Consider the following 24,796-nt stretch of genomic DNA (forward strand, 5'->3'; position numbering starts at 1 on the left):
TGGTCAAACCTCTGAAAATTACTTTTTCTGAGATTTGCCACTTACCACATATGCACCATGCCTCAGAATACGATACATTCCGGAGCTTGGATGCGGTGGGCTTCTATTTGCGCTTGCATCTGAGAGGGATCCAATCAGATCCCTCTCAGCATCCCCTGCGGTATGGGCGTCACTAGATGCATGTGCAGAACGACTCCCGGGTCCTAAACCCAAAAATCCTTCTATCGCAAAGGACAGCTCTTACTGGGAGAGCTGTCTTTTGTGATTTTATTCAAGCATGCGGCGTTAGTAAATGCCGTTACGTTTGAGATGAATGGCGGGATGTATCGCATTCAAAATGCGATGGGTCATGCATCCCGCTCCCGAACTTTGAGATCCTGAGTTGAATAGAATTCCGGTTTGGATCACTTTTGGGGGTCCGAGTAGAACTGAATCCCAGGTCGGGTCAGCTGTAAGTTAAGAAGCTAAAAGTAAGTTAAAAACTGAAACTCACGTTTTGAATTGCATGTAAACAGGTCTAAAATAATTACATGATTTTAGCTGTTTTTGCTTTTTTATCAGTGTTAAACAAATCCAAAACAGAATCCAAACCAAAACACTTGAGGGTGGTTTTGACAAAACACGGGGGTCCGCGTACATCTCTAATTAAAATACATACGGACACAGCCATCTCCATATGATTCTATTTAATAAGCTCTGGAAAGCTTTTCTTTTCGGAACTTGCCTGCGGTCTTCGATCCCCCGCCGGTGGGCCCGGAGTGATTGTAATGGCCGCTGCAACTTTCGTATAGCGCATGCGTGACCAGACATGTGCAGATTCGATTTCCAGTCGGACCACTCAATATCGAACACCATTAGAGTCCAGAATATATCTGAACTCTACAAGCAACCTTGATCTGCTTCTGTATGTCTGTCTATACATATATAAACCATTTAATATATTGTGATTACAAATTTGCTTATAACTGATATGTAATTGATTTGTAATTAAAAATCAATTACATTTTATAATGCTGTCCCTTTGTCATCAATGTAAATGTTCAACATGTGCAGCGTCTGACAAATGAAATAAGAGTTAAATAAATGCTCTCCAACGCTATGTGAATTAAATGCATATAAAAATGCAAATATTTATTTTCCATCTAACATACTGAACTTTTATGCCAATGTGTACTTAGAACAGTTTACAGGGAATCGGTATGATTTACCGCTGGACCCATGCCCGGTGGTTGGAATCCCGACAGCGGCATCCCGGTAGAGGAGGAAATCCTGATCGTCCTAAGGTAAGTAAATACTAACCTATTTGTACCCCCACACCCTCCCTTAGGGGTGCCTAACCCTAACCTTCCCCCCCAGTGCCTAACCCTAATCCCCCCTCTAAGTGCCTAAACCTAACCCCCCCTTCCCCTAGCCTAACCCTAAGTCCACCCCGGGGGTGCCTAACGCTAACCCCCCCTTCCCCTAGCCTAAACCTAACCTCCCCGGGGGGGGGGGTGCCTAACTCTAAGTCCCCCCCGGAACCCTAAACCTAACCCTCCCCATCCCGAGGCTATCCGCGCTCGGCGCCCGGCTTCCCTTCGATCAGGATGCCGGGCGTATGTCTAATGACAGTGGTCGGCATATCGACGTCTGTCTTTAGACCCTTGCCGAGATATGACAGTCGGGAAGCCAGCTGACGGGATTAGGTCCGCTGGCTTCACGACTGCATACCGTTTACAGATGTTAATGAACTTCTAACTTAGAAGTACATACACATCTGTAAGCTGACAATGTATCACTACATAGCACATGTGCAATAGCATGTGTATATGGTACTGCACACTACTGGGGGTTGTGCATTAAATACCATCTGCAATTGGGAAGATGATTAATTGAGTGGCTGACTGGATGGTTAATTTGGAAAAGGAGCAAAGTAAGAGAAGTAGTTCGGAGAAATATGCAGAATGTGGCACTGGACACAGAAAACTTTAATTGTAGTGGAGAGAATATTTCAGTATAGAGATGTAGTTGTTACTTGTGACTTTACAATTTAATTTTTTTATTTGAGTCATTGGCAATGCTTAGTGAATAGGACTCTAAAGCTGCCCATACACGGTTCGATATAGCAGCTGATCCGACGGATTGGTATGATATCGCTGCTATATTGTACCGTGTGTGGGCATGATATCGGCCAGTGTGCGCTCCCGTGGGATCGTACATCGCACCTCCAGGTCTTTCTGCATGTTCAGTTGATCTGGGAATGCAATGTACAATCCCATGCAGCGCTAGACGGGGGGAGGGGGTGCCGGCATATCGGGCGGTCGGGCAGCAGATCGCTCCATGTGTGGGCACCTCCCTATATGTCAACCGTCGGATCGGCCGCCGCAGCACAAGGTACCTATTGCACTGTGTATGGGCATCTTTAGAGCCAATAAACCTCATAATCTGTATCTTTGACATTTGTTCATACAGATAAGTTAATAGAGTCATATTTTTAATCAAGCTTTAAAGATTAAAAACTTAAAAGTGTTGTGACTTAAAACACAACTTATTTATGTATATGTTATATTATTAACTCTTATTTTGCTCATGTACTTAGTGTAGGGTTAACAAGGTTTACGTTATTTGATGAGACTGTAATCAGATTACGTTTGCGCACAGGCCCATAGTATATAAGTCCTATTATACTATGATTCACCATGTCATACAATACATGCTTTCACAGATCAAACACAAGGAGATATAGGAGTAGGTCATGAAGATAAGCCATAGCTGGACATGTCAAATGTGTACAGAATACAAGAAACACATTATTGATCGCCTCCAGTAGTGATAAACCTTTTAATCGTGAGTACTGGACCACTCACACAAGACAATGCTTCCTTTCACTAAGAAATATTTCTTGTCATTGGTATGGTTCTCCATTTACAAGCGTAATAGTAAAAAATGTAAGTAGAACCATGGGAGATTAGCAGCAGGCATCTCTAACGTCTATAGAATTTGAGACACTAGACATTATAGATGGGCACTGGTCATCACTTCACAGAATAAACATGTCAAAAATTGATTAACAGGATCCTTTTGCTTTAAATTTCCAGTTCGCTATCTTGTGACCATGATCATTCAAAGTCATACACAGCAACATGCACTTTAGTATTTAGGGCATTATACATTGCAAGAGAAACATTGTCATTTTATTCAATATTAGACAGGACGTAAGATCAAGTTTGTCTGCAGCCTCGATGCTTGCAAAGTTTGCCTAGAAGCAGATTTCCTCTTGAATGTGTGTTAAATAAGGGGATGTATAAATATGTACAGGTGGAGGAGGTATAAATCAAGATTTGTTGAAGAGCATGGAAGTGATAAATGTGACATCTGTGGCAGTGAAGAATGGCAAGAGTCTGGAAAAATGATGCTGTTGATGTAGTCCCACTAGTTTGATGTTGAGAGGTTCCATGCCATCAAATTTAGGGTATGATCTCAGCAGTGTTGGGTGCTAGTTTATCTGCAGTCCATATTGCATCCAGTAGGATTCAGGATAATCTGCTGGTCATAGCCAATGCAAGATGACAGTACCAGTATATGCCTCCTAGGAGGCTGAACTAATCCTAATAATGGTCACAGCTGGCAGTGGTGGTGTTGGCAGAAAGTTTGAAACAGGAGAGTGTTCAGTAGTACTGTAGCTGATGGTAGTGGCGGAAGGGGTTTTGACAGGATTACACTGTTTGGGACATTAGAACCAGGTCTAGAGTTAGGATAGGAGAGTTTTGATTGGGCCTCTGTTTAAGCCTCTCTCCTCTTTAGGTGTGGCAGCATTATCTCCTCTGCATATTGTCAACCCAAGTCTTAGGCTGTCATCTTTACCAATAATAGATAGTGATGCAGACCAGGTTGCTTTGCCTAGACTAGAGTTATGCAGTTTTGCTCTAAAAAAAGATGTAGCTCAAATAAGTAATCCATCTTGACTGAGAAATTGGTGGTTTTGGGCAGGGAGTAAGGCCTGTAGTAGTGTTCTCATTCACCAGGTGATTTTAGTGCAAAAGTCTAGATGAATTGATGTGGTGACAAGTTGTGAGACTAGTGCGGTACATTCTTCTGGAGACTGGTGAGCAGGCTTAAAGAGTGAGCAGGAGGGAATGTCAAAGACTGGCCATGGTGAAGTTTTAGGATGTAGTGGGGACAGTTGGTTTACAGCTGCAGGTATAGTTACTAGTGCCTCATCCAGTACTTCAATAAAGCTGTGTCAGGGGCTCGCATCAGTTCTCATAAGTTATCCAATGGTATAATTTAGAAAATTTGGAAGGGTTATTATTTGACTTTTTATGGTTTGCCATACAAAAGGGGCTTCCAAGCCTACATACTGATACATAGATACAAACTGGAAAGAAGGAGGAAAAGGAGGAGTTTGAGCAACATCTGCTGCATAAAGAGCTGAGGTATTTTTCTGATTGGTGTGACGGTGGCATAATTATATCTTGAGACTATGTAGGATGTGAAAGTGGTTTATGGGGTTCAGCCTGAAGGAATTATGATATGGACCTTCTTTAGTCTAAAGCAGTGCTGGCCAACCTGTGGCTCCTGAGCCACATGCGGCTCTTCTGTTGTTCTGATGCGTCTCCCCTGTCTGACACTGACTCCCTTCTCTGATAGGCGTGCAGCTGTTCAGAGGAGGCTCATCCTTTGTTGCAGCAGTCTGCTCCGCTCTGGAGGCATGTATGGGCGATGTGGTTATGTCATGCCACAAACAGGAGGCGGAGCTCAACTTGTGACTGAACCTGCAGCCACAAGGAGGATGCAGTCACAGACGCAGGAGCCTACCTATGTGGCACAGACAGTCGCAACAGGATAAGAGCTGTGGGGGTTTTATTTATTTGTTCTTTTCATTTTATTTGTAATGTGTGGGGGGACTGGAGTGGCCCGGGGAGAGAGGGGGGGCTGGAGTCGCACATGAGGGTCTGCTGTTGTGACACAGGTGTCTGCTGGAGTGTCATATGTGGGGCTGGAGTGACACATGGGAGGTTCCTGGAGTGACACATGAGGGGGTTACTTAGGTGACATGCAGGGACGTGGTCAGCAAGGCCATGCCCTTGGTATGAGTAACACATGCTGGGGCTGCTGTTGCGACACATAATGGGCTGCTGGAGTGAAAAATGGGGGGCAGAAGTGACACATGAGAGGCTTCTGAAGTGACACATGAGGGGGACTGGGGTGATACATGGAGGGCTGGAGTGACACATACTGTAGAGGGGCTGGAGTGACACCAGGGGGGTTGGATTGTATTATGTGAATCAATTTTTTTAATGTATTTTTTGTGTATGTGACTTTTTCAGTGTATTTTATGTGTATGTGACTTTTTCAGTGTATTTTATGTGGATGTGGCTTTTTCAGTGTATTATTTGTGTATGTGGCTTTTTCAGTAAAGTTTATGTGGCTATGGCTTGTTTTCGTGTATGTTATGTTATCTGTTTTTTTCAATGTTTTTTGTATTGTTCTGGCTTTTTCTTTTCCTTTAATAGTTATCTCCACGGTGATTGTGTGCATGTGGTTTTACATGCTGCTACAAACATCATACCAAGGGCGTGGCCTGGCTGACCACGCCACCTTTTTGCATGTGCACCTTCAGCGTGTGCATAATCTCGGCTCTTTGACATACCTACAGATATTTTTGGGCTCTTTACCTCTGACTGGTTGGCCGCCCCTGGTCTAAAGCATAAACATAAACACGTGGAGTGTGATGCTTCTGCTTTCTTCAGAAGGTAAAGTCTTAAAGATGATGGGCAAATAATGATGCAGGGATGAAGGGTGAACATTCCATTGAGGTAGGAAAGATGATACAGTGGCCTTCTTGGTATGCTAATTGGAATTTGCGAATCTGTTGTTTTTCTATTTATCTTTTTGTTTGGATTTGGTGAGAGATCTCGGAGGTGTAATTTGAGGACCACTGTATAGTAATAAATGGGTGTACCCACTACTGTTGTGATTATCCCATAGGTGAAGAAGCAGGGGTCAGCTGACTCTGAGGTGCTTACGGGCTCTGTGTTCTGCTTGCATGTATTACACAATGTACGTTTACATAAATGTTATTTAAGCTTTGTAATTGTTTATCTGTTGACAAAATATAAATAAAAATATCTGAAAAATATGATCATGTACTATCCCTTTACTGTGCTTCATATCCAAATATCCACATTGGTCTTTCTAATTATCTGGGGTATCTGTGCAACATTGGGACAAGCTGTGACTCCTCACAAGCATTAAATATTAAGTTTAAAAAAAACATGTATTTAGCTACCTATGCACAACTGATTGCATTTATGGCCAGCTCTGCATATGTATCATTGTATTTTACATTGCATAAAGACCTGCAGTCTCCTTTATTATTCAGTCATTTGACTTGAGTTCCAAATAGCTGAATTTGGACAACAAAGTGACAGGATCAGCAAGTGTGTGGCTGGCCATAGTTGCTGTATTACATAATAATTGCATGACACGCACACTAGCAATGTGTTTGACTTGAAATGACATGTTTCTATACCCTATATAATGATAAATAATAAGAGAAGGCATATGTAGAGCTGAAACTTGGAAAAATTCTAATCAACTTATCTATCTTGAGCCACTCTCCCTCCACTTCATATATCAACTTACATTCATAGTGTAGCCGTCCGGTATTTATGGTTTGTCCACTCATACCGCTTGTAATTACCGTATTATCTACATGTAAAACAATAACGCTAAAAATAATGGGGGTATATTTATTAAATGTTAGCTTTTCTGCACAGAATTAAAATTACAATAATAATAAATGCAAAACACACCTAGTTTTGCATTAAAGAGTATTACCGTTTTACATTTTACAAGCAAAACCACTGACAATCGTTAGCTTTGAAAAGCCAGCATTTAGTAAATACACCCATGGAAAGAAAATGACAAATTCAAATTCTAAACTGTTGTACTGACATTCAACATATACAGCCCAGTAAGTCATTGGACAGTATTGTTCCAACTAAATGACAATATAATTTGGCACTGGAAGAACTAAAAAGACTCATGTAACATTCTCACAGCCGGTCTGCGTCTAAAAATTCTGTTCCAGTTCAACGCTGCCAGTAGTTAGTTGCCATAAACAGTTCTTCTCTACCAGACAAACAAAACACTGCACGGGGCAGAGAAATGAACTCTAAAAAATGCATTTACTAAATGTAGATTGGAAACAGGAAGCCTTATTTACATATAATACTTTAATTCTGTTGGCTCAACCTTCATATGCTTTGAAATTTATGCGACAAAGACTGAAAAAGTAAATAAAATATATACATAGCACAAACCATATGACTACAGACTAATAAAAGAAACTTTCAAAAACACCAAGAATTACAATTGTCAGACAAGATTATCCAGTTGCTATTTTCTGCCATACTTTTCTGTGTCTTAAACAAATGAAGGCAGAACAACTTTTTACCAGCCTACATTGCATAGCATTTGTATGGTCCTCAGGGAATTAAACAGGCCCCTTTTGTATGACAGTGTGATTTAATAGGAATTGTCCGTCAAGCCTGTTAGTAACAAATATGTGACCTACCACTTGACAAAGAGTTCAAGAGCACTTCCTCAATCAAACAGTCCCTCTGTAAATGAATTAATAGAGTGGCTTGGAAAATAGTGAAGGCTTGGAGCTACAATGTAGCACTAAGCACCTATGTAGGATTGCACTCACTTAACAAACAAACAGACATAGCAACTCCCACATGTATATTTCCTTAAAAATAATGATGAAATAAGGCTTTGCAACATAAAGGTTTTGTTCCCCAAGAGACTGAGTAGTGACTTTTAAACATTTATTTCAAGCACATGATTTACTTAAAAAGGGCAGTTGCTCCTGTAATTGCAAAAAAGAGGTTATTATTTATTTCTAAAGCTGCATACACACACAACGATTTAGTTAATGAACGATTTTAGTAAACGATTTTTTCCCTTGAAAAAATTAACTAAAATCGTTTACTAAAGTTGTTCATTTACTAAATGTAATGAACGATTTTTATGAACTACAAACGATTTTTGCATATTAACTTAATGAAAATCGTTGAGTTGACAAGTCTGACTGAACTACAAACTACAAACTACAAACGTGAACGCGCATGAACAATGATCGTTCATCGTTTGACTCAGAAAGTGAACGATTTTTTCAAATGATTATCGTTAAACGATATCGTTTAACGATAATCATTCAAAAAATCGTTGTGTGTGTATGCACCTTATATGGTATAACATTTTGTTATAAATAATATTAGTTCTAAAGAGCAATTAAAAAACAACTATTTGACTCTGACCTATATAAGATTTTATGATTTGCTGGATAATATACAGGAAATAAAGTAATTTAACAGGTTTTACATAATAAAATAAATACACTATGCTATTTTAATCCTCCGCAGCAAGCTGCCATGTTTGGTGAGAAGTACTCTTCTAATAGAGTAGGCACAGATTTATTGACAGACTTTCAGACTTGCTCTATGTGGATTGGAAGGTATATATACTGAGGGGCCAGTTATGTAACAGCAACTGAAATGCCAGCATAATTTGCTTTTTTGACTTGTATTAAATCCCATTAGTACAGTGTCCTAAAGACGTGATCTATTTCAGCAATCTATAAATGTGTGGAGATAATAGATTACATTTTAACAGAACTGATGAGGAATGTTAGATTAATATTGGACACTGTATTCTGCCTGCATCGTTCATGTTTGACAGTTACAGTGATGGGGGCTAGTAGTGGGCAACCTGGGCTGGGGTGCACCCCATGTCAGTACATTTTCCCATTTTAGTGCCTGGCTTTGCTGCTTGTGGTCACACATTGCATGGCAATGCCTTATGGTTGAGAGGTAGTAAGGACGCTCCCCAGATACTTTGTATTTTATACAAAGTAGCCAGGCCTATTTCTCTGCAGCCATCATACTCAGTAAATCCCTGCTGGCCTGCTGATTGGTGGATGATGCTGGCCATTCATCAATCAGGACAGTGGGAGGTCTCCAAACACTGGTTGATGGATGGCTGGAACCTATCCTCATATCAGATTGCAGGACGCTGTAAGCCAATAGTCACAGCAGGTACGAATCTAAAGTCTTTTTCTATGCGGAAATCTAAAATCTGGATTAATTACACCTATAACCATAACATTTCTTTGTGACTGATTATAGTAAATAAAAATTATTATGTATCTACAATATATGAGCTTTTAAAATGTTGCATTCACACAAAATAATTTTAAAACCACTTCAAAAGCAGATTAGCAATGCAATATCTACAGTAGGTATCAACAGTTCATACTTCTCTGGTTAATTTCAAATAAATGCATAGACGAGATTGTAATATATCAAAACCAATAAATTTTTGTAAAATGTCAGAATATATAGGTCTTCAATATATCCATATACCACTTAGTAAGTGATTCAATCTCTAATTTTTATTAGTTATGTACATGTACAGGACCTTGGGTAAATCTGTAGGTCCACCAGCATGCCAGCTTCTGAGCTAGATGTCTCTTCTGCTCTGTGTCTTACTTGGCAACAGAGATTAGGGTGGGAGGGAGGTCTGCATTAAAAACCCATCAGAGAGCTGAGTTTTGATTATTTACCTCCATTTGAGATAAGGGTAGGAGAAAGGAATGCATTATAAAGAAAAAAGAGACCAGGGGTCTGTTTTCTACCATAAACTATGTTTCTGTACTTTGAGGTTGTTCATATTGATTCCAATAGTGTTGTCATCCATACCTTATTTTTTGTTTCTGTGTGTGCACACTAAAGCGAGACAGTTATACATCGAATTATCATACCAATACGCACCCTAGCAGCTTCAGCAGCTCCAGAAAGTATGTCTCCCATCAGGAATTCGTTTTATTAGCAGGATTAATGTAAAATACCGTATGGGCCGTTTGGTTTTGTCTAGATCATACTTAAATCATTGGTTCTATTTAATATAAATGTTTCCTTAATGAAGTAACATGAGGACTGCTACATAGGGTGATAAATAGTATGTCACAATAAAATACTCTGATCATTGCAAACCGGTCACTAGAATGCTATCTGTTTAGTATAGATTACAGTAGAATTCCCTATGTATCGGGAGAAGTAACAATAATGCTCTGTGTATTATACTGAAGTCATTAGAATGCTATTGGGTTGTAAATCGGCCAACTATAATGTTCCTGTACAGATGTAACTAGAACGTTCTCTGTTGTGGTTACTGTAATGCTGTGTATTTATATATAGGTGACTAAAATGATCTCTATATTTTATATTGATTACAAGAAAGCTCAATGTACTTTACGTTGGTTACTAGAATGAACAGTGTATTATAGATCAGTTACTAGAATGCTCCCTGTATTGTAAATTGGTCACCGCAAAGCTCTCTGTATTGTATAGTGGTCACTAGAATAGTATATGCTTTGTGCTGGCAGGTGTTGCATTTAATTAGCTTTATAACCACTTCCACTTTAGACAAACTATACCTGCACTGATTGCCATACACATTTACCCATTGCAGTGTACGCGTAGAATAGTTTTGGGCCAGTTAATTGTGTGCTAAAGTTGCCAGCATCCCCTAGCTTTACTGCTTACTTATAATGTTCTTTATTTCGGATGGGCATGGAAATTGAAAAATGTTGTTATTTAACTACTTCCTTTGCTGATAAATGTGCAGCAGAGTGTGAGCAATTGATTACTGTATAAATTCTTACTGTTTAGCCTAGTGTTTTGCAATGGAAATGATGTATGCTGTTTGATGTATATCGTTATTTATATTGTGTTACTGTATAATACATGCAATGTCAGACTGGGGCATAAAGGGCCCACAAAAGAATGCAGTGGAAGGGGCCCAAACTGAAGGGGTGTAGCCAGCCACCAGAGAGGGACTTTGCCAATCATTAGAGAGGACATGCAAAGGACAAGGCTCCTTTATAAAGGAAGGGACAGGACTGTGTCAGGACCTCCCAATTTGATTGACAGGAGGGTAAATATTAGTGTAATTTCCACAGAAACAAACCAAGCACCAAAGTTCATCCATGATCCTGCTCCACCGAGTTACTGACCCTCTAGTAGAAGATAACAAAGTATAACTTAAGTGCATGGTGTAGAACCTGACCCCTAGAGGAATAGGTATAGGTGGGGTCAGCAGGGGATTTCCCCAGTACCCCTGTGGGCCAGTCCGACCATGTATGCATGTTTGTATTATCTGTATGTAAATATGACATTAATGTTGTATTGTATCATACATATTATTATTATTATTATCCTTTATTTATATGGCGCCACAAGGGTTCCGCAGCGCCTTACAAAGTACAAAAACAAATGAGCACACAAGACAACAGTTGTTAACAGTACAGACAATGCAGGACAAGTACATGATTTATAAACAATGCTGCATAACACCTAAATAAGCAGCAGGGTGTCAGTAATCAGTTTTAGGCACCATTGTAAATGAAAGTAAAAGTAAGGCAAGAAGAAGCACGTGAGGAAAGAGGGCCCTGCTCGCGAGAGCTTACATTCTGAGGGGAGGGTCAGACAAACAGGGGTGACACACATGGGCTAGATAGTGAGGAAGGAGCATAGAGTAGTGGGTTAGGATGAGCGCTGGAAAGCATTGAGGAAGAAATGGGTCTTGAGGGCCCAGTTGAAGATTAAAAGCCAGGAAGCCAAGTGATGGAGGAATTTTGCAGGAGCAGTGGCGTCAGAGGGGTAAATCCAGGGTTTGGTGATGGCAAGGAGAATCAAGGCATTGCAGATAAAGTGCTCATGAACGGAGACCAGTTTATTATAGACAAAACTGACTTTCCAGAGGGAACAGTAGAGAGGGACAAAGTTAAGAGGCGAGAGGAGAATGAGATTATTAGGGTTGATGCAGTGTGGAGGTGATATTGATCTAGAGAAGGGGGATAAGGAGTGTGGGGTTATGTGGCTGGCTTCTGAATGAGGAAGGGTGACAGCAGGTGGTGGGTCAGGTGGAGGTTTAGTGTGGTGTGGATAAGTATCTTGGAGAAAAGAGAGGCTGCAGGGTTTAGTGGTGGTGCAGCAGGACCATGGTGGAAGAGTAGTGAATAATACTGGAGTTGTAGGAGATGCAGTTGAGAGACTAATATGTGATGAAGAGAGACAGGGGAGGGGAAGGAGGGGGAGAACGTAGAGGGGACTATGGATGGAGAAAAGAGGTGAAAACTGGTGGTAGAGGAGAAAATAATGTAGCAGCTGAGTGAGGGCGGAGTAGAAGAAAAGAGACATCATGTAGATGAGGCAGTTGGGGGGAAGTCAGTAGTAGTAATGAGTGTGAGATGAGGGAGCAGTACAGGTCAAAGGTCAAAATCAGATAAAAGGAAGAACAGTGCTGGAAGATGTAAAGGCAGAACTACAATAGTATATTATAACCAAAAAAAAAGAGTATAGAGCTGTTAAAGTAGCAAGACTTGAGAAATAGTCTAAAGTATGAATATATATATATATATATATATATAAAGAAAAAGGTATATGTGTGAAACAATGGTAGGTACTACAGTGGTATAAAGATAAATTGACAGTGGTTTTGGAATGATTTAAACAATGTAGAGAAGAAACGCAAACATACAAGTATTAAATGTTCAGTAAGCAGGTAGTTGCTTACAATGATGAAGCAGGGTGTTAGCTAAAGGTGTGTCCAGGTTATAGTGGAAGCTGGTTGCTGAGTAACAGGGTTTCCAGAAGCTCAGAAGATCCTTTGCTTTTTTTCCAAGTTATAGAGAGTTCTTTTAAAATGTTGTCCTCCTGTCTTCCTCCTGCTTAACTCCTGACTAACTCTTTAAGTTATGCTGTACATGTAGTCCCACTTAGAAAAAAACCCACTTTGAAGTAAAACTTAGAAGCCTTGTACAAGCCTAAAGCCTTGTAACCTACTGATTATATAGTTAAGCATAACATGTGTAGTCACTGATTACACCCACCCTCAATACCCTCACCCACACCAGATACAAGTCATAAAATTCTAATACAAACAAGTAGAGCCAAAACAGCATCCCATGAAGCTAGGAGATAAGATCTGACTAGATAATTACATTTAAAGTTACTCTGGATTTTACAGATATTAATTAAAGACAGTATACCTAGCAAATGAGAATTCCAAACAGCATTGGTTTTTCTATAATAGATGCCTGGTGCAAATATATGATTACCTAGCAAATATAATAATATTGTATATGATGTATAAACATGCAACCAATATTGTTTGCATGTTTAACTTGTCTGGACTAGTTAAACTGAGTTACCTTCTAGTCTGAATGGTATCAGAGTCAAAACAAAAGGGGGATGAATTTAAAGAAATTAAAAATATAGCAAAATAAAACTAGTTGTCTAGTTAAGAGTAACATTTTGTGTCTTGTACTTTCCGTTCTGTGAATGTTATGCATTACTGTACATGACAAACCTGCGATGGCATGCAGGAAAATTGTTGCTGCTTTTGGATGTGATATAAATTACATCTGCTCTGTGCATTGGATACAGTTTTATTGTGATAGTAGACATCGCACCTGGATGATATAAAAGTTTTGCTGGACAACATAGATGGAAGCCAAAAAACCCATAAAGCGAAGCATTGCTAATAAAAGTTAAATAGGGCTTTGTATAAAGTAACCAATAAACTAAAGATGTCTGAAGATGAAACTCCTTTTGAAAAACTTTTTTAAGTACCTAAGTACATTTTCATGTTAGGTAATGCAGAAACAATGAGATTTTTTGTGTGCAATATATAACACATTGGAACCTGGTGTTGGCAACAAAGTTGTTTAAACAAAACAAATAAACATAAAGTTAATATACGCTCTATCAAATAACAGATGAAAATAAAGAGAACATTACTCAAGAGGGGGCTGCAATAAATCTGAGTCTGACATTTCAGCTGATGCTCAGTGAAAATGATCTCCATATGTTAGGTGAATGTTAAAGTAATGCAGATGTGACCTGTGTGACCATTCCTTCTAACATGGTGTTTTGTCATATACTCAGATGTGAGCTGATACTGTTATGGCCAAAACCATGTTAGATATAAACATTTTGATTACTCTCTTGTAGCAATTAAAGAACCCTGTAAAGAATGCAACATAACTTTTAACACAGACCTGCGTATCCAACGACACTATTACTACTTACAGTACATGATTTCACTAAAAAAGTCTGTAATATAGTTTAAACTAAAAAATTATCTTTTCGAAAAGTCTATGAGTTCTGATACACTTACTGTAATACACTGAAACACAGGTGGTAATTAAATGCATTTACATTGATTTTTAATGTACTTTCCCCAGGTTCTATGTGATAAACACAATCAACAATGTGTACTGCCATAGATTATTGCAACTATTTTTTTTAAATCCCGTTTTATGCATTTATCATGTAACTGCCCCATATATAAACTATGTGCTGTATATGAAGCTGTCCAGTTACTGCTACAGAGATACTCTTAGAACATAGCTTAGTGGCCACAAAGCTATTTTCTTGACACAAGGAAATTCAAAGGAGGTGAGGAGGGTATGCTCATTATACTGTACCCTCCTCACCACCATTAAAATTCCTGGTGTTAGCAGAGACAACATAAGAGGACACTATGACTAATTACTCTTCTACGTGCCATGTCACTGCCACCTTCAAGCCGATAACCCCAGCTACCAGAGTTCTTCTTTAAAAGTGTGTGTAAGGGGGGATGTATCAAGCCTTGGAAAGCAATAAAGTGGAGAAGTTGCACAAAGCAACCAATTATTTCACAGACTGTGCTAGATAAATGACAGTTAGAAGCTGATTGGTTGCTTAGCACAACTTCTCCACTTTATCTCTGTTCAAGGCTTGATACATCTCACCGTGGGTAAGTAAGTAAAGTGATAAGGGACATACACATGTGAAATGGCCCTAATGTTCTTTTTGTTTTTCAAAGACATATCCTGGAAGGTGGAATCTACAGTTGAAGTGTCTATATTCCATTGAACCATCCTGCTCCATTTTGTCTTAACTTATTTTATTTTTTCGGTCTACTTATCTGTGCTCAATACACAATAATAATATGATGAGAGTGCAGTGAGGAAAGGAATTTTTCCCCCTTTATAGTCAAAGAGTCAAAAAGACTGAAGCACCTACAAATATAATTCCCGAAAAGGCAACATTTTTTAGTTGTTCCGAAAAGGCAAAATATTTTAGTGTCTCTGAGCAGCTATAAAACTTTTTTTCATACTGATTTATAAAAAAAATACATAAGCGGGGCAACTGAGTGCAGCTCCCTGATCATACTGGCCGATATTGCCCCACCCTGCAAGGCCGCCCGGTCAGCTCACACTGCTTGCCGGGCCGGACAGGGGTGCTGTGCTGTGTGAGGGGTGCTGTACTGAAAGGGGTGTTGTGAAGGAAGAGGGGTGCTGTGCTGAGAGGGGTGCTGTGCTGTGTGAGGGGTGCTGTGCTGTGAGGGGTGCTGTGCTGTGTGAGGGGTGCTGTGCTGTGTGAGGGGTGCTGTACTGAAAGGGGTGTTGTGAAGGAAGAGGGGTGCTGTGCTGAGAGGGGTGCTGTGCTGTGTAAGGGGTGCTGTGCTGTGAGGGGTACTGTGCTGTGTGAGGGGTGCTGTGCTGTGTGAGGGGTGCTGTGCTGAGAGGGGTGCTATACTGTGAATGGTGCTGTGAGGGGAGAGGGGTGCTGTACTATGATGGGTGCTGTAAGGGGAGAGGGGTGTTGTGCTAAGAGGGGTGTTGGGCTGTGAGACTGGCAGTGAAGGGAGCAATATGTGGTTCTGTGAGGGGGCAGTAAGTGGTGCTGTGAGGAGGGTCAGTGAGTGCTGTGAGGTGGGCAGTAACTGGGTCAGTGTGTGTGCTCTAGATATATAAAAATGGGGGCAAATTAATCACAGTTTTGTGTCCTCTGCCAGACTTCTGAAGGAAGAAAGAAAAGGGAGGAACCCCTATGAGGTAAGTGAAAAATGAGCATCATGTGTTAAGAGGTGGAGGAGAGTGTTTTTAGAGACACTTGTGAGGCACTATTTTGGGGGTATAAGGACACTCCTGTGGGCCTATACAACCTTAGGGAAGGAATATCTGGCAATACAGTGGGGACTTACGCAGTACATGCTAGAAATGGGATGGGTATGAAATATCGGCGGCTCTTTTCAAATCCCGACAGTTGCAGCCCTAACAGTTAGAATCCCGATGGCGGTTGTAAGTATTCTTTAACCTACCTCTCTCCCCCCCTAACTTTAACCCTCCCTTAGTGGTGCCTAACCCTAACCCACCCCTCCGGTGATGCCTAATCATAAGTCCCCCCAGGAGTGGCTAAACCTCCCCCTCCCCCCCGTAGTATTCTGATCCCTAAGGGGGTTGCGGTGTCTGCATTTTGCCAGGTGGCGGTATATTGACGCCCGGCATCCCGTCAGCAAGCAATATAACGACATCCCCTCAAAACTGGTTTATCAAAGTGTGGTTTAACCATATTTACCTACTCTCCCTGAATATCAGGGAGAAGGGGGTGATCTCCCTGAGGTTTTGTACATTTAGCACGTGTTCCTTTAACAATAAAAAATAAGTCATAAACCAATGTGCTATTTTTGGCATCCACATATAAACACTAAACTCGGTAGTGGGATTATCTGCTAGGGGGCACCAGCCAAAATCTTGCCTAGGGCACCAAATTGCTTAGGGACGACTCTGCCGGCAGCAGTAAGCAGAAACTTTGCTCCAAATATTTTAGTTTGTGTAAGTTAATTGTCATTATAATGTTGCCTCCCCCACTGCTTTCTATCTATTGTCAGGGAACACGCCATGTGGTGAGACTAAACAAATATAGCACTTTTATTTCTGTGTGATCTTTTCCTTTTAATAAACATATCAGATTGTATCTGCACCACTCTCTACCCTGAAAGACGTCACACTTGTTGCTACTCCACTTCAATTTCTCCAACCTACTCACAAGACAGTACAAATAAAAGGTGAAAATATAAATTTCCATATAAACTAATTACTATGAACCTATAGTTCTTTACATAAATCTAAAGAGCTGGCAGTAGAGTGTAGTTTACAGTGCAGTTTATATGAATGTCAGTTATAATAATTAGAGTATTATTTTAAAACTGGTTTCACATGATTTATGTGTCTTCCACTACCACATTATCTACCGTAGTGTGTCTTCAATGTGTGTGCACCGAACTTTAAAGGGAATTTAACACTACATTTTGTTTATTTCCTCTTTGTAGGTGTCTAATACACATATTAATCTTATAAAATATTCTTGTAATTTGCTGTACCCAGTATATATCATGGTGCTAACACATTTTATTGCAGAACTCACTATTTAGTACAGTTCCATTGTTTGCTCTTGCTTCCAAAGAATTCAATAACTTCTTCCTACAGATCTTTTGACAGTCTAAGCTGTGATATACAATAAAATGGCCTAATGGTAAGGAATATTCATTGTGTAATTGAAGGCTGGGTATGGTGTCTTTGGGGACATAGTCGTGCCTGGAAAGGAATATGAACTCCCGGCTGTAGCGAGGGTGGTGTGACCAGTGTCACCACCCAGAATGCAAGGCAGATAGGGTGGCACGTCTGTCCTGATCCTCTTGTGTGAATGCTCATCATTGTCTGCACAGATTCTCATCCAGCAGGCTGTGTAGCCCTGATAGTTCTGACAATGGGTGCTGGCTTTTTTATCTTAATTGCTCCAGGAGTTGCTGTCTGCCCTGACACTGAAGCATCTTCTTTCCCCAGACTCTTGCCAGTGATAGGATTGGTCCAGCGACTTCTCCTGCCCCTGGTGTCTGCAGCCCACCCATGCAGCGGTGCCAAGAGAGGGGGAGGGAGCAGGTTATAATTGCCCATGGGACACATCCTTTCAGTACCCATGCCCTGTGTATGTCTCAACGGCTCTGCACCTATGGCAGTGAGTATTAGCATGATGTTGGTGGTGGCTGTTCTAGAGTTGGTAGAGAGAACCAGGGTGGGGAAGGGCAGTGCCCTGTCTGCACAGGGCATAGAAATGTACAGGTAGGGTTCTGAGAGAGTGAGTAAAGAGGTAGAAGACAGATCCATAGCTTCATTTTAAGGGTAAAGCATTTTTTCTTACGGATCATGTCTGCTATGACATCCTGAGATGGATATAGCATAGGAGGACAGCTAGTGGTGTTCCTTATTAAATATGTGATAGCTAGTTATTGCAGGATAGCCCCAGTGTGGTTACTGCCAGAATTACCTGCCAATAACCATGGTCAACTGCAGAGCTGAAACTAGACATTTTGGTGCCGTTGGGGCAGAGAGAGAGTTGGCACAACCGCCCCCGCCCCTTTCCTATAATATTAACATATATTCAATTAATTATGAGATTATGCCCAGAAAAAGTAAGGTAGGACCCCTAATTATTTCAGCAATGGGGCCCCGGAACACACATACTTGGTATTGCTATGGCTGCCTAATCACTTCCAGAAGCAAATAGCATGCCATAAAAAAAACAGTTATGTGCTCATTTGTTTTCTGACACTACACAATTCCCCTCCCCTAATTTAATATATTTAGTGATTCTGCTCCTCTGCTTTAAGTTCTTCCTTTTCTCTTCTGTCTCTTTATCTTCTTCTCTGTTGTCTGAACTGTTAGGGAGCCTGGAGAACCGTGTTTGGGAGAACCAGATTGTTCTGCAACTGTAATCCCCTCATGCAAATAACAAAATACTTTTATTATTCACAGACTACTATTTTGCTAATATCTGCAGAATAATCTTTCTAGTTAATATTTTATAAGACGGTCATAATACTTATAGATATGGAGACATGACAGTAATTCGAACACCAGATAAAGAAAGAAAGAATTTTCTGAGCGTGACATCACTGTAGGAATTCTCACTGGGAAATTTCTATTGAAGGCTCCATATTTTAAATCATCTTAGGGTCAACTTGTTTAAAAGGTTCCCAGCAAAATATAGCTGTGAGTAACACAGAGCATCACTAGACAATGTGGCTCCTACTTAAACAAGATACGCAGGAGAGGAAAGAAGTATCTTACCTTAAACACAAGAACAGGAATGTCAATGACAATGTAGATAAGGTCTCCCAGCGCCAGACTGGCTATCAGAGCATTTGGCCCATTCCGCATGCACTTGTTCTGGTAGATAATTCTGAGTAGAGTTGCATTCCCAACCATTCCAATGATGAAAATAGCACAAGATATTGCGGTGTTTATGTACTTGAAGACATAACTGATTTTAGTCTTGGCATTGCACATGACGTTGGTTCTGTTTGGCCTCATCGGGGGCACAGGGAAGCTCCTATTCATCATTGTGAATTCTGTACTGGTATCAGTAAGATTTTGAAAGTAACCCCCAGCATTATTACTGATAGCCAGTCCAGTTAATGCCAGAAGCACAGCGACTCTCAGGGTGGTAGAGCCCATGTTTCTTATCATTCGGCAGCAGATACAGAGGTCTGGAGAATCACTCACTGGTCACCTGAAACAGAGAGTTACAGGTGTCATTACAGGTCCCCCATTTATATTATGTCCACATATGTTATGTATAATTAATATATGTAATATATGTAATGAAACATTACCTTCAACCTATTTACTAACCTTAGCTTTTTATGAACAAATAATAAAAAGACTAATGACAAATATTGTATGTTTACTATATCACTTCCTAAGACGTTACCACAATTTAAGTGCTGTATAATAACAATAACAAAAATGGTCATAATTTTTTAAACTAGAACAAATTACTCCCTCAATCTTTTTATGTATTAATAAACCTTTTGTCATTTATGTTTTCTTATTTATGTTATAGGCATGTGTTACTACTGGATAAATTCCTACAGTATCAACAAATGTCATTTTATTTATATATGCTTATAGTGTATTGCAATAACATCATTTCTATATCATACACAATATTTAGACATTGAACAAGTTTAGGTGATAAATAATGATTTAAAAACCCATCTACCTTACATTTTGTCTACTAACGCCTTAGCTCAGGATTTTTATAGAGTGTTCAAGCTGTAAACTGACATTGGAAACATGGTGGGAAACGGGAATGTTGAACATATTGATTATTACCCTGTCGTGTGAAAACCTTTAGCCTTTAGTACCGTTATCCTTGGCTTGTGTCAGAGCTATATGTCTACAAATAGTTCTCCAATGCAATTTCTACACCTCAAATAATAGATTACATTATAACTCAATTCCATATATATTATCTTGATGATTTAAAATATGTACATTTAGGAAAGAGCAGAAGATGTAGCACAGATGTAATTACTTAGATGTCGGTGATGATAATAAATATAAGGTATTGTCTTAGTGTCATGTGACTCGTTACCATGCTACAGATGATTGTGTATAGAACCTGGCTATACAGTACAATTAATAATATCAGTTGGAAAGGGAATTTGTGCCATGATAATGGACTGAACCATTGTAGTAGTGTTTCTTGATTATTACACACTAAAGAAAGGATCACTTGTAGAGCAGATGGACACATGCTCTGTGCTTAATATAACCATATGTAATAAGAGCATTAGTAATTTTACAGGATAATTGTACATCTATACCTATGTATGTGCAGACACCACTGTGCACATAACTTCTTCAATAAACAAATGAATCATAGGCGGAAAGATTAATATGAATCTTACTTAGACCCCTCCAATTCCAATGATAATACTTCGGTGAGTGTTTCTCTTCTGGGACGCTCCACATGCAAAGCTATTCTGAACTCCAAAGAGAGTAGGCCAGCCTCCCAAACTTGCACACATTCACAGAGAAATGGGCTGTCCGGGGCGTGATGATATGATTTGTGGCACCACACCCTACACACCACTCTCCTTATGGCTTTTACCAGGAAGGGGAGGTGGGAGGGGAGGTGGGAGGGGCCAGAGTAAAAGTCAGCAAGTATGATTTAACAGGTCTCCAGCCCTTACATACCTACCTGGTCTCTGATGATCACCTTAAGTACTGTTTGACTCTAATAGATAGCAGGAGCTCCAACACATCTGCTGTAGTACTGTCAATTATATTTCTGATGTGTTGGAGCTCCCAGCTATGGGGGGAAGGTATCAAGCCTTGGAGAGAGATCAGTTTCTAACTAATTCTCCAAGCACAGCCTGTAAAATGACAGAGGCTGATTGGTTGGTACTTTCTCCACTTTATCTCTCTCCAAGGCTTGATACATCTCCCCCATGGAGAGAACTAAGCAGCACCAAAGGTGATCAGAGGATGTGCGCGGCTACATTGAACAGTTAAACACAGTAACAATGTCTATCTTTTGGAGGGAGGGAATTAAGCTAAAATCCATATTTGAAGTGTAAATGCCATTTAACTATTTATTATAAGTCTGGCTCTTACAATAAAGTGATTTTTTTCTTCTTGGGGCAAGGGCAATTACTAAAGTGCAAAAGAAAAAAATCATGCAGTATTCCAGAGCAACCACACACACAAATAGCTGTGGTACATATAGGGCAGGCTAAACCGTGTAAGCAAATGTCGGACTGCTTACAATATGTGACTGCCCATATTCACTTCATTCTGCTATAATCATGTGAAGTATATGTATTAAAATATCTATCAACTATTTTGTGGTTTATGTTCCTCCAGACTTGAAACAAAGTTAAGAACATGTTCTCTACAGTATATATTTATCTTGAGGGGAGTATGATGAATTTATTATAATTTAAAAAAGAATACAGCCTTTCTATAGGCTAATATATTTACAAATGCCAAATGTATAAACCGTACCCAACTCTGTGTTTTATATTGACGTGTCTGTTACCACTATATGCTCAAGTTTAAACATAGATCTGTGGAAAAGAATGTACATGATTTGTTTACATTCTGTCTGGAGTACACTTGTAAATGAACATACTGCATGTGTTGTGGTATAGATTTATGATAGCTGCAGCAGATCACACAGCAGGAAGGACAAATGATAATTTATTACTTAAAAACCAAAAGGAACGTGCAGAGGCTGTTTTATTGCTCTTCTTTGCCCTCTCCTGAAGACTCATTGTAAAGCACAAACTAAATATTTGGATTGTGACTCTGGGAAACACGTTCATTTGGGGCTAAAACATATTCACAAGGCTATTTATAAGCTCCAGAGCAAACATGTACGAGAAAGCAGCCCCTATGGGATACACACTAGACAGAGCAGGCAAAGGTGCATATAACGGTATTGGGTTGGGGTAAACACAAAACATTGCTATCATATTATTATTAGAGATGTGCATTACAGTTTTCCTGAAAACCAAACACACCCGAACTTTTGGGTTCCAAATCATATCGAGCTCAGGTCAGGATCACATGGGGTTAGAGTAGATCATAGTCCTGGCTCGGGTCTGCTGTAAATTCGGAACGCGGATTTAGAAACTGAATTTCGACATATGGATTGCTTGTAAACAGGTCCAAATTACATGGTTGTAGCTGTTTTTATCAATTTTAAAGCAAACCAAAACCAAAACTGAATCCAAACCAAAACACTTGAGGGTCATTTTTCCAAAACCGAATCCAAACCAAAACACTTGAGGGTCATTTTTCCAAAACCAAAACCGAATCCAAACCAATACCAAAACACGGGGTATGTGCACATCTGTAATTATTATTTCTATTACTATTATTATTATTATAAATAATACTATGCAACATTGTACATGTTACTATACCAGATGAGGAATGTCAGAGCACAATGTCCTACAAGCGGTACTTCACCACTATACACTATATGTACTTTACTACCTTATACAACATATACTGCATTTCTGTTAAAATAAAGTAAATAGTATTAATTTCATATAGCTTATCATAAGTATATTGTATTTTGAAACCACTTATGATCTTGAGATTCATATTTAAATCATCTATTTATGAAGTGCTGACATAAGAGCATTTGGTAATACAACTGAATGACACGGAATCAACTGGACCAGAGGTAACTGTCAACATGAGCTCACTATCATTTCAGACATCATGTGATTTAGGGGAAACATCCCTTTACACATACTATATATACTGGATGTATACATTAACTTTGAGTTTTAGGTAATGATTTTACATGCCACAGTCCCAGACAGTACCTTTAGCTGCAGAAAATCTATTCTGTGCCTAATGCATCACTCAATAGTATAGAGTTGCCTGTAAAGTCAAATGAGACAAAGAAAGGAGATGACAATAACAGTGCAGTACAGACTACAGTACATAGCTCCTAATGAATGCATATTGCAGTTTTCTAACTTTCACCAGAGTAGGAAAACTATTGTTTTAATCCCATCTATGATCTACAGTGTCAATCTGGACAATGCGATATAATATTTAACAACACTGAAAAAAAAGCCCATTCATAAAACTGATATTAAAGAATTTGACTTTGAAAAAGACCAGAAGACAGAGAGGGTGTAAATAGTGTGTAGCTGAAGGGTAATGAATGTAGTTATCATTGCCTGCAGTGCACACACCTCTAAACATGCATCTTCCCAACAGACACATAGTTACACTGTGATTATTTCATTACAGCAATTATAAGATTACTTGGAGTTTTTTTTAGATAGCCAAAAACAGAAAGTTAGATCATGCAGCTATAATGACTTCCCCAGCTTACACCCCAGAGAACTATTTCACACAAGTAATATTTAGATATAACAGTTTTTAACGTCTACTGATGAGACAGCAGCTGGTAACTCAGGGTAAAGTTAAGGCACAAAAAGTCATCATTATCCAGGTAAGAAATTAAAATGCAGCATTACCAGGTAGAGATAATGGTGAGATATCCCCTGTGAGAGCAGAGACTGCCGGTCATGGGGAAGTGTGAGCCTGGGAACTAGAAGATCCAAACTTCTCTCTCTCTCTCTTCCCGGCACCTCAATCACCGCTGCTGCTGCTGCATCTGTGTCTCTGTCCTGTCACAGACCCTGGCTGGGTGGGAATGGGATGGATAATCTCCACCTCCTGCTGAAGACAAAAGAGGCAGAACAGAGAAAAATACAATCCAGAGAGAAGGCTGATCTTCTGCCAACCTCAAGGCTCAAGCACATACATCAAAAAGCCTCTGCTGCTGCCTTGGGGGCATGGTAAGGACGGTGCTCCTTAACCCTCCCCTGTCTGGATCTCACTGAGCCTTGTTCCTGCTCCTCACCTCTGACAGCCTCTCCTCCTGTCTCCCATGGACGGAAGGAGGTTTGTGTTTGGATAATTTATGGCAAGAGATGTAAAATAATAAGTACGGCTGACTTAGGCGGAGAGAGATGAGCTAGAATAGATGCTTTCAGCATTGTATGTTTAATATTCTCACTCTTTGGACTCTTTTTTTTTTTTTTTTCTTCAATTTTTTTTTAATGTTCTGTAACATTGTAATGTGTACATTGTATTTTCAAAATGCTAAGAGCCTCTCTAACAATAGTTTTCAAATAAATAAATAAATGGGTTCAGCAAAAGACAGGTACCAGAAGAACCCCAGTCCAGGTGTGCATGTAATACAAACACTGCACAACAGGTCACTAGGCAGCACCCCAATGTTGTGCAGCCTCCATTATTGCAGGATTGGGGCTGGGGCTGAATGACATATGCTTTGCTTGGTATTATCAGGATAATAAACACATGGAAACCACATTTACATAATACTTCTTTAAGGTCTGTCCCATCTTCAACATGCATGTGCAGTGGCCGTCAGAGTGTGCACCACCCCTCCAGCTCCCACTGCTAGGGAGATGGGACAGACCTAGAGAGGACCAGTCCGGCCACCGAATGGCAGAGGGTGGAACAGAGCAGGAGGCTGAGCAGAAACGAAGGCGTGGTGGAGCAGCGCAT

The 24,796-nt window shown here is 39.9% G+C and overlaps 1 protein-coding gene across 1 annotated transcript in view; it reads right to left on the minus strand.

The window, feature by feature from the left end:
- Positions 1–24,116, minus strand: part of EDNRA (endothelin receptor type A) — a 66,976-nt gene extending 42,860 nt beyond the window's left edge. Inside the window, exons 1-2 of the mRNA XM_088448423.1 lie at positions 23,737–24,116; positions 19,013–19,454 (exon numbers count right to left, since the gene is read on the minus strand). Of these exons, the coding sequence (XP_088304549.1) occupies positions 19,013–19,411 (399 nt within the window). The 5' untranslated portion in view covers positions 19,412–19,454; positions 23,737–24,116. The remainder of the gene's footprint in view (positions 1–19,012; positions 19,455–23,736) is intronic.
- Between the last annotated feature and the right edge of the window lie 680 nt (positions 24,117–24,796).

The sequence above is a fragment of the Taudactylus pleione genome, unplaced genomic scaffold, assembly GCF_031769625.1.
Source record: "Taudactylus pleione unplaced genomic scaffold, aTauple2 ptg000021l, whole genome shotgun sequence".
Lineage (NCBI taxonomy): Eukaryota > Metazoa > Chordata > Amphibia > Anura > Myobatrachidae > Taudactylus > Taudactylus pleione.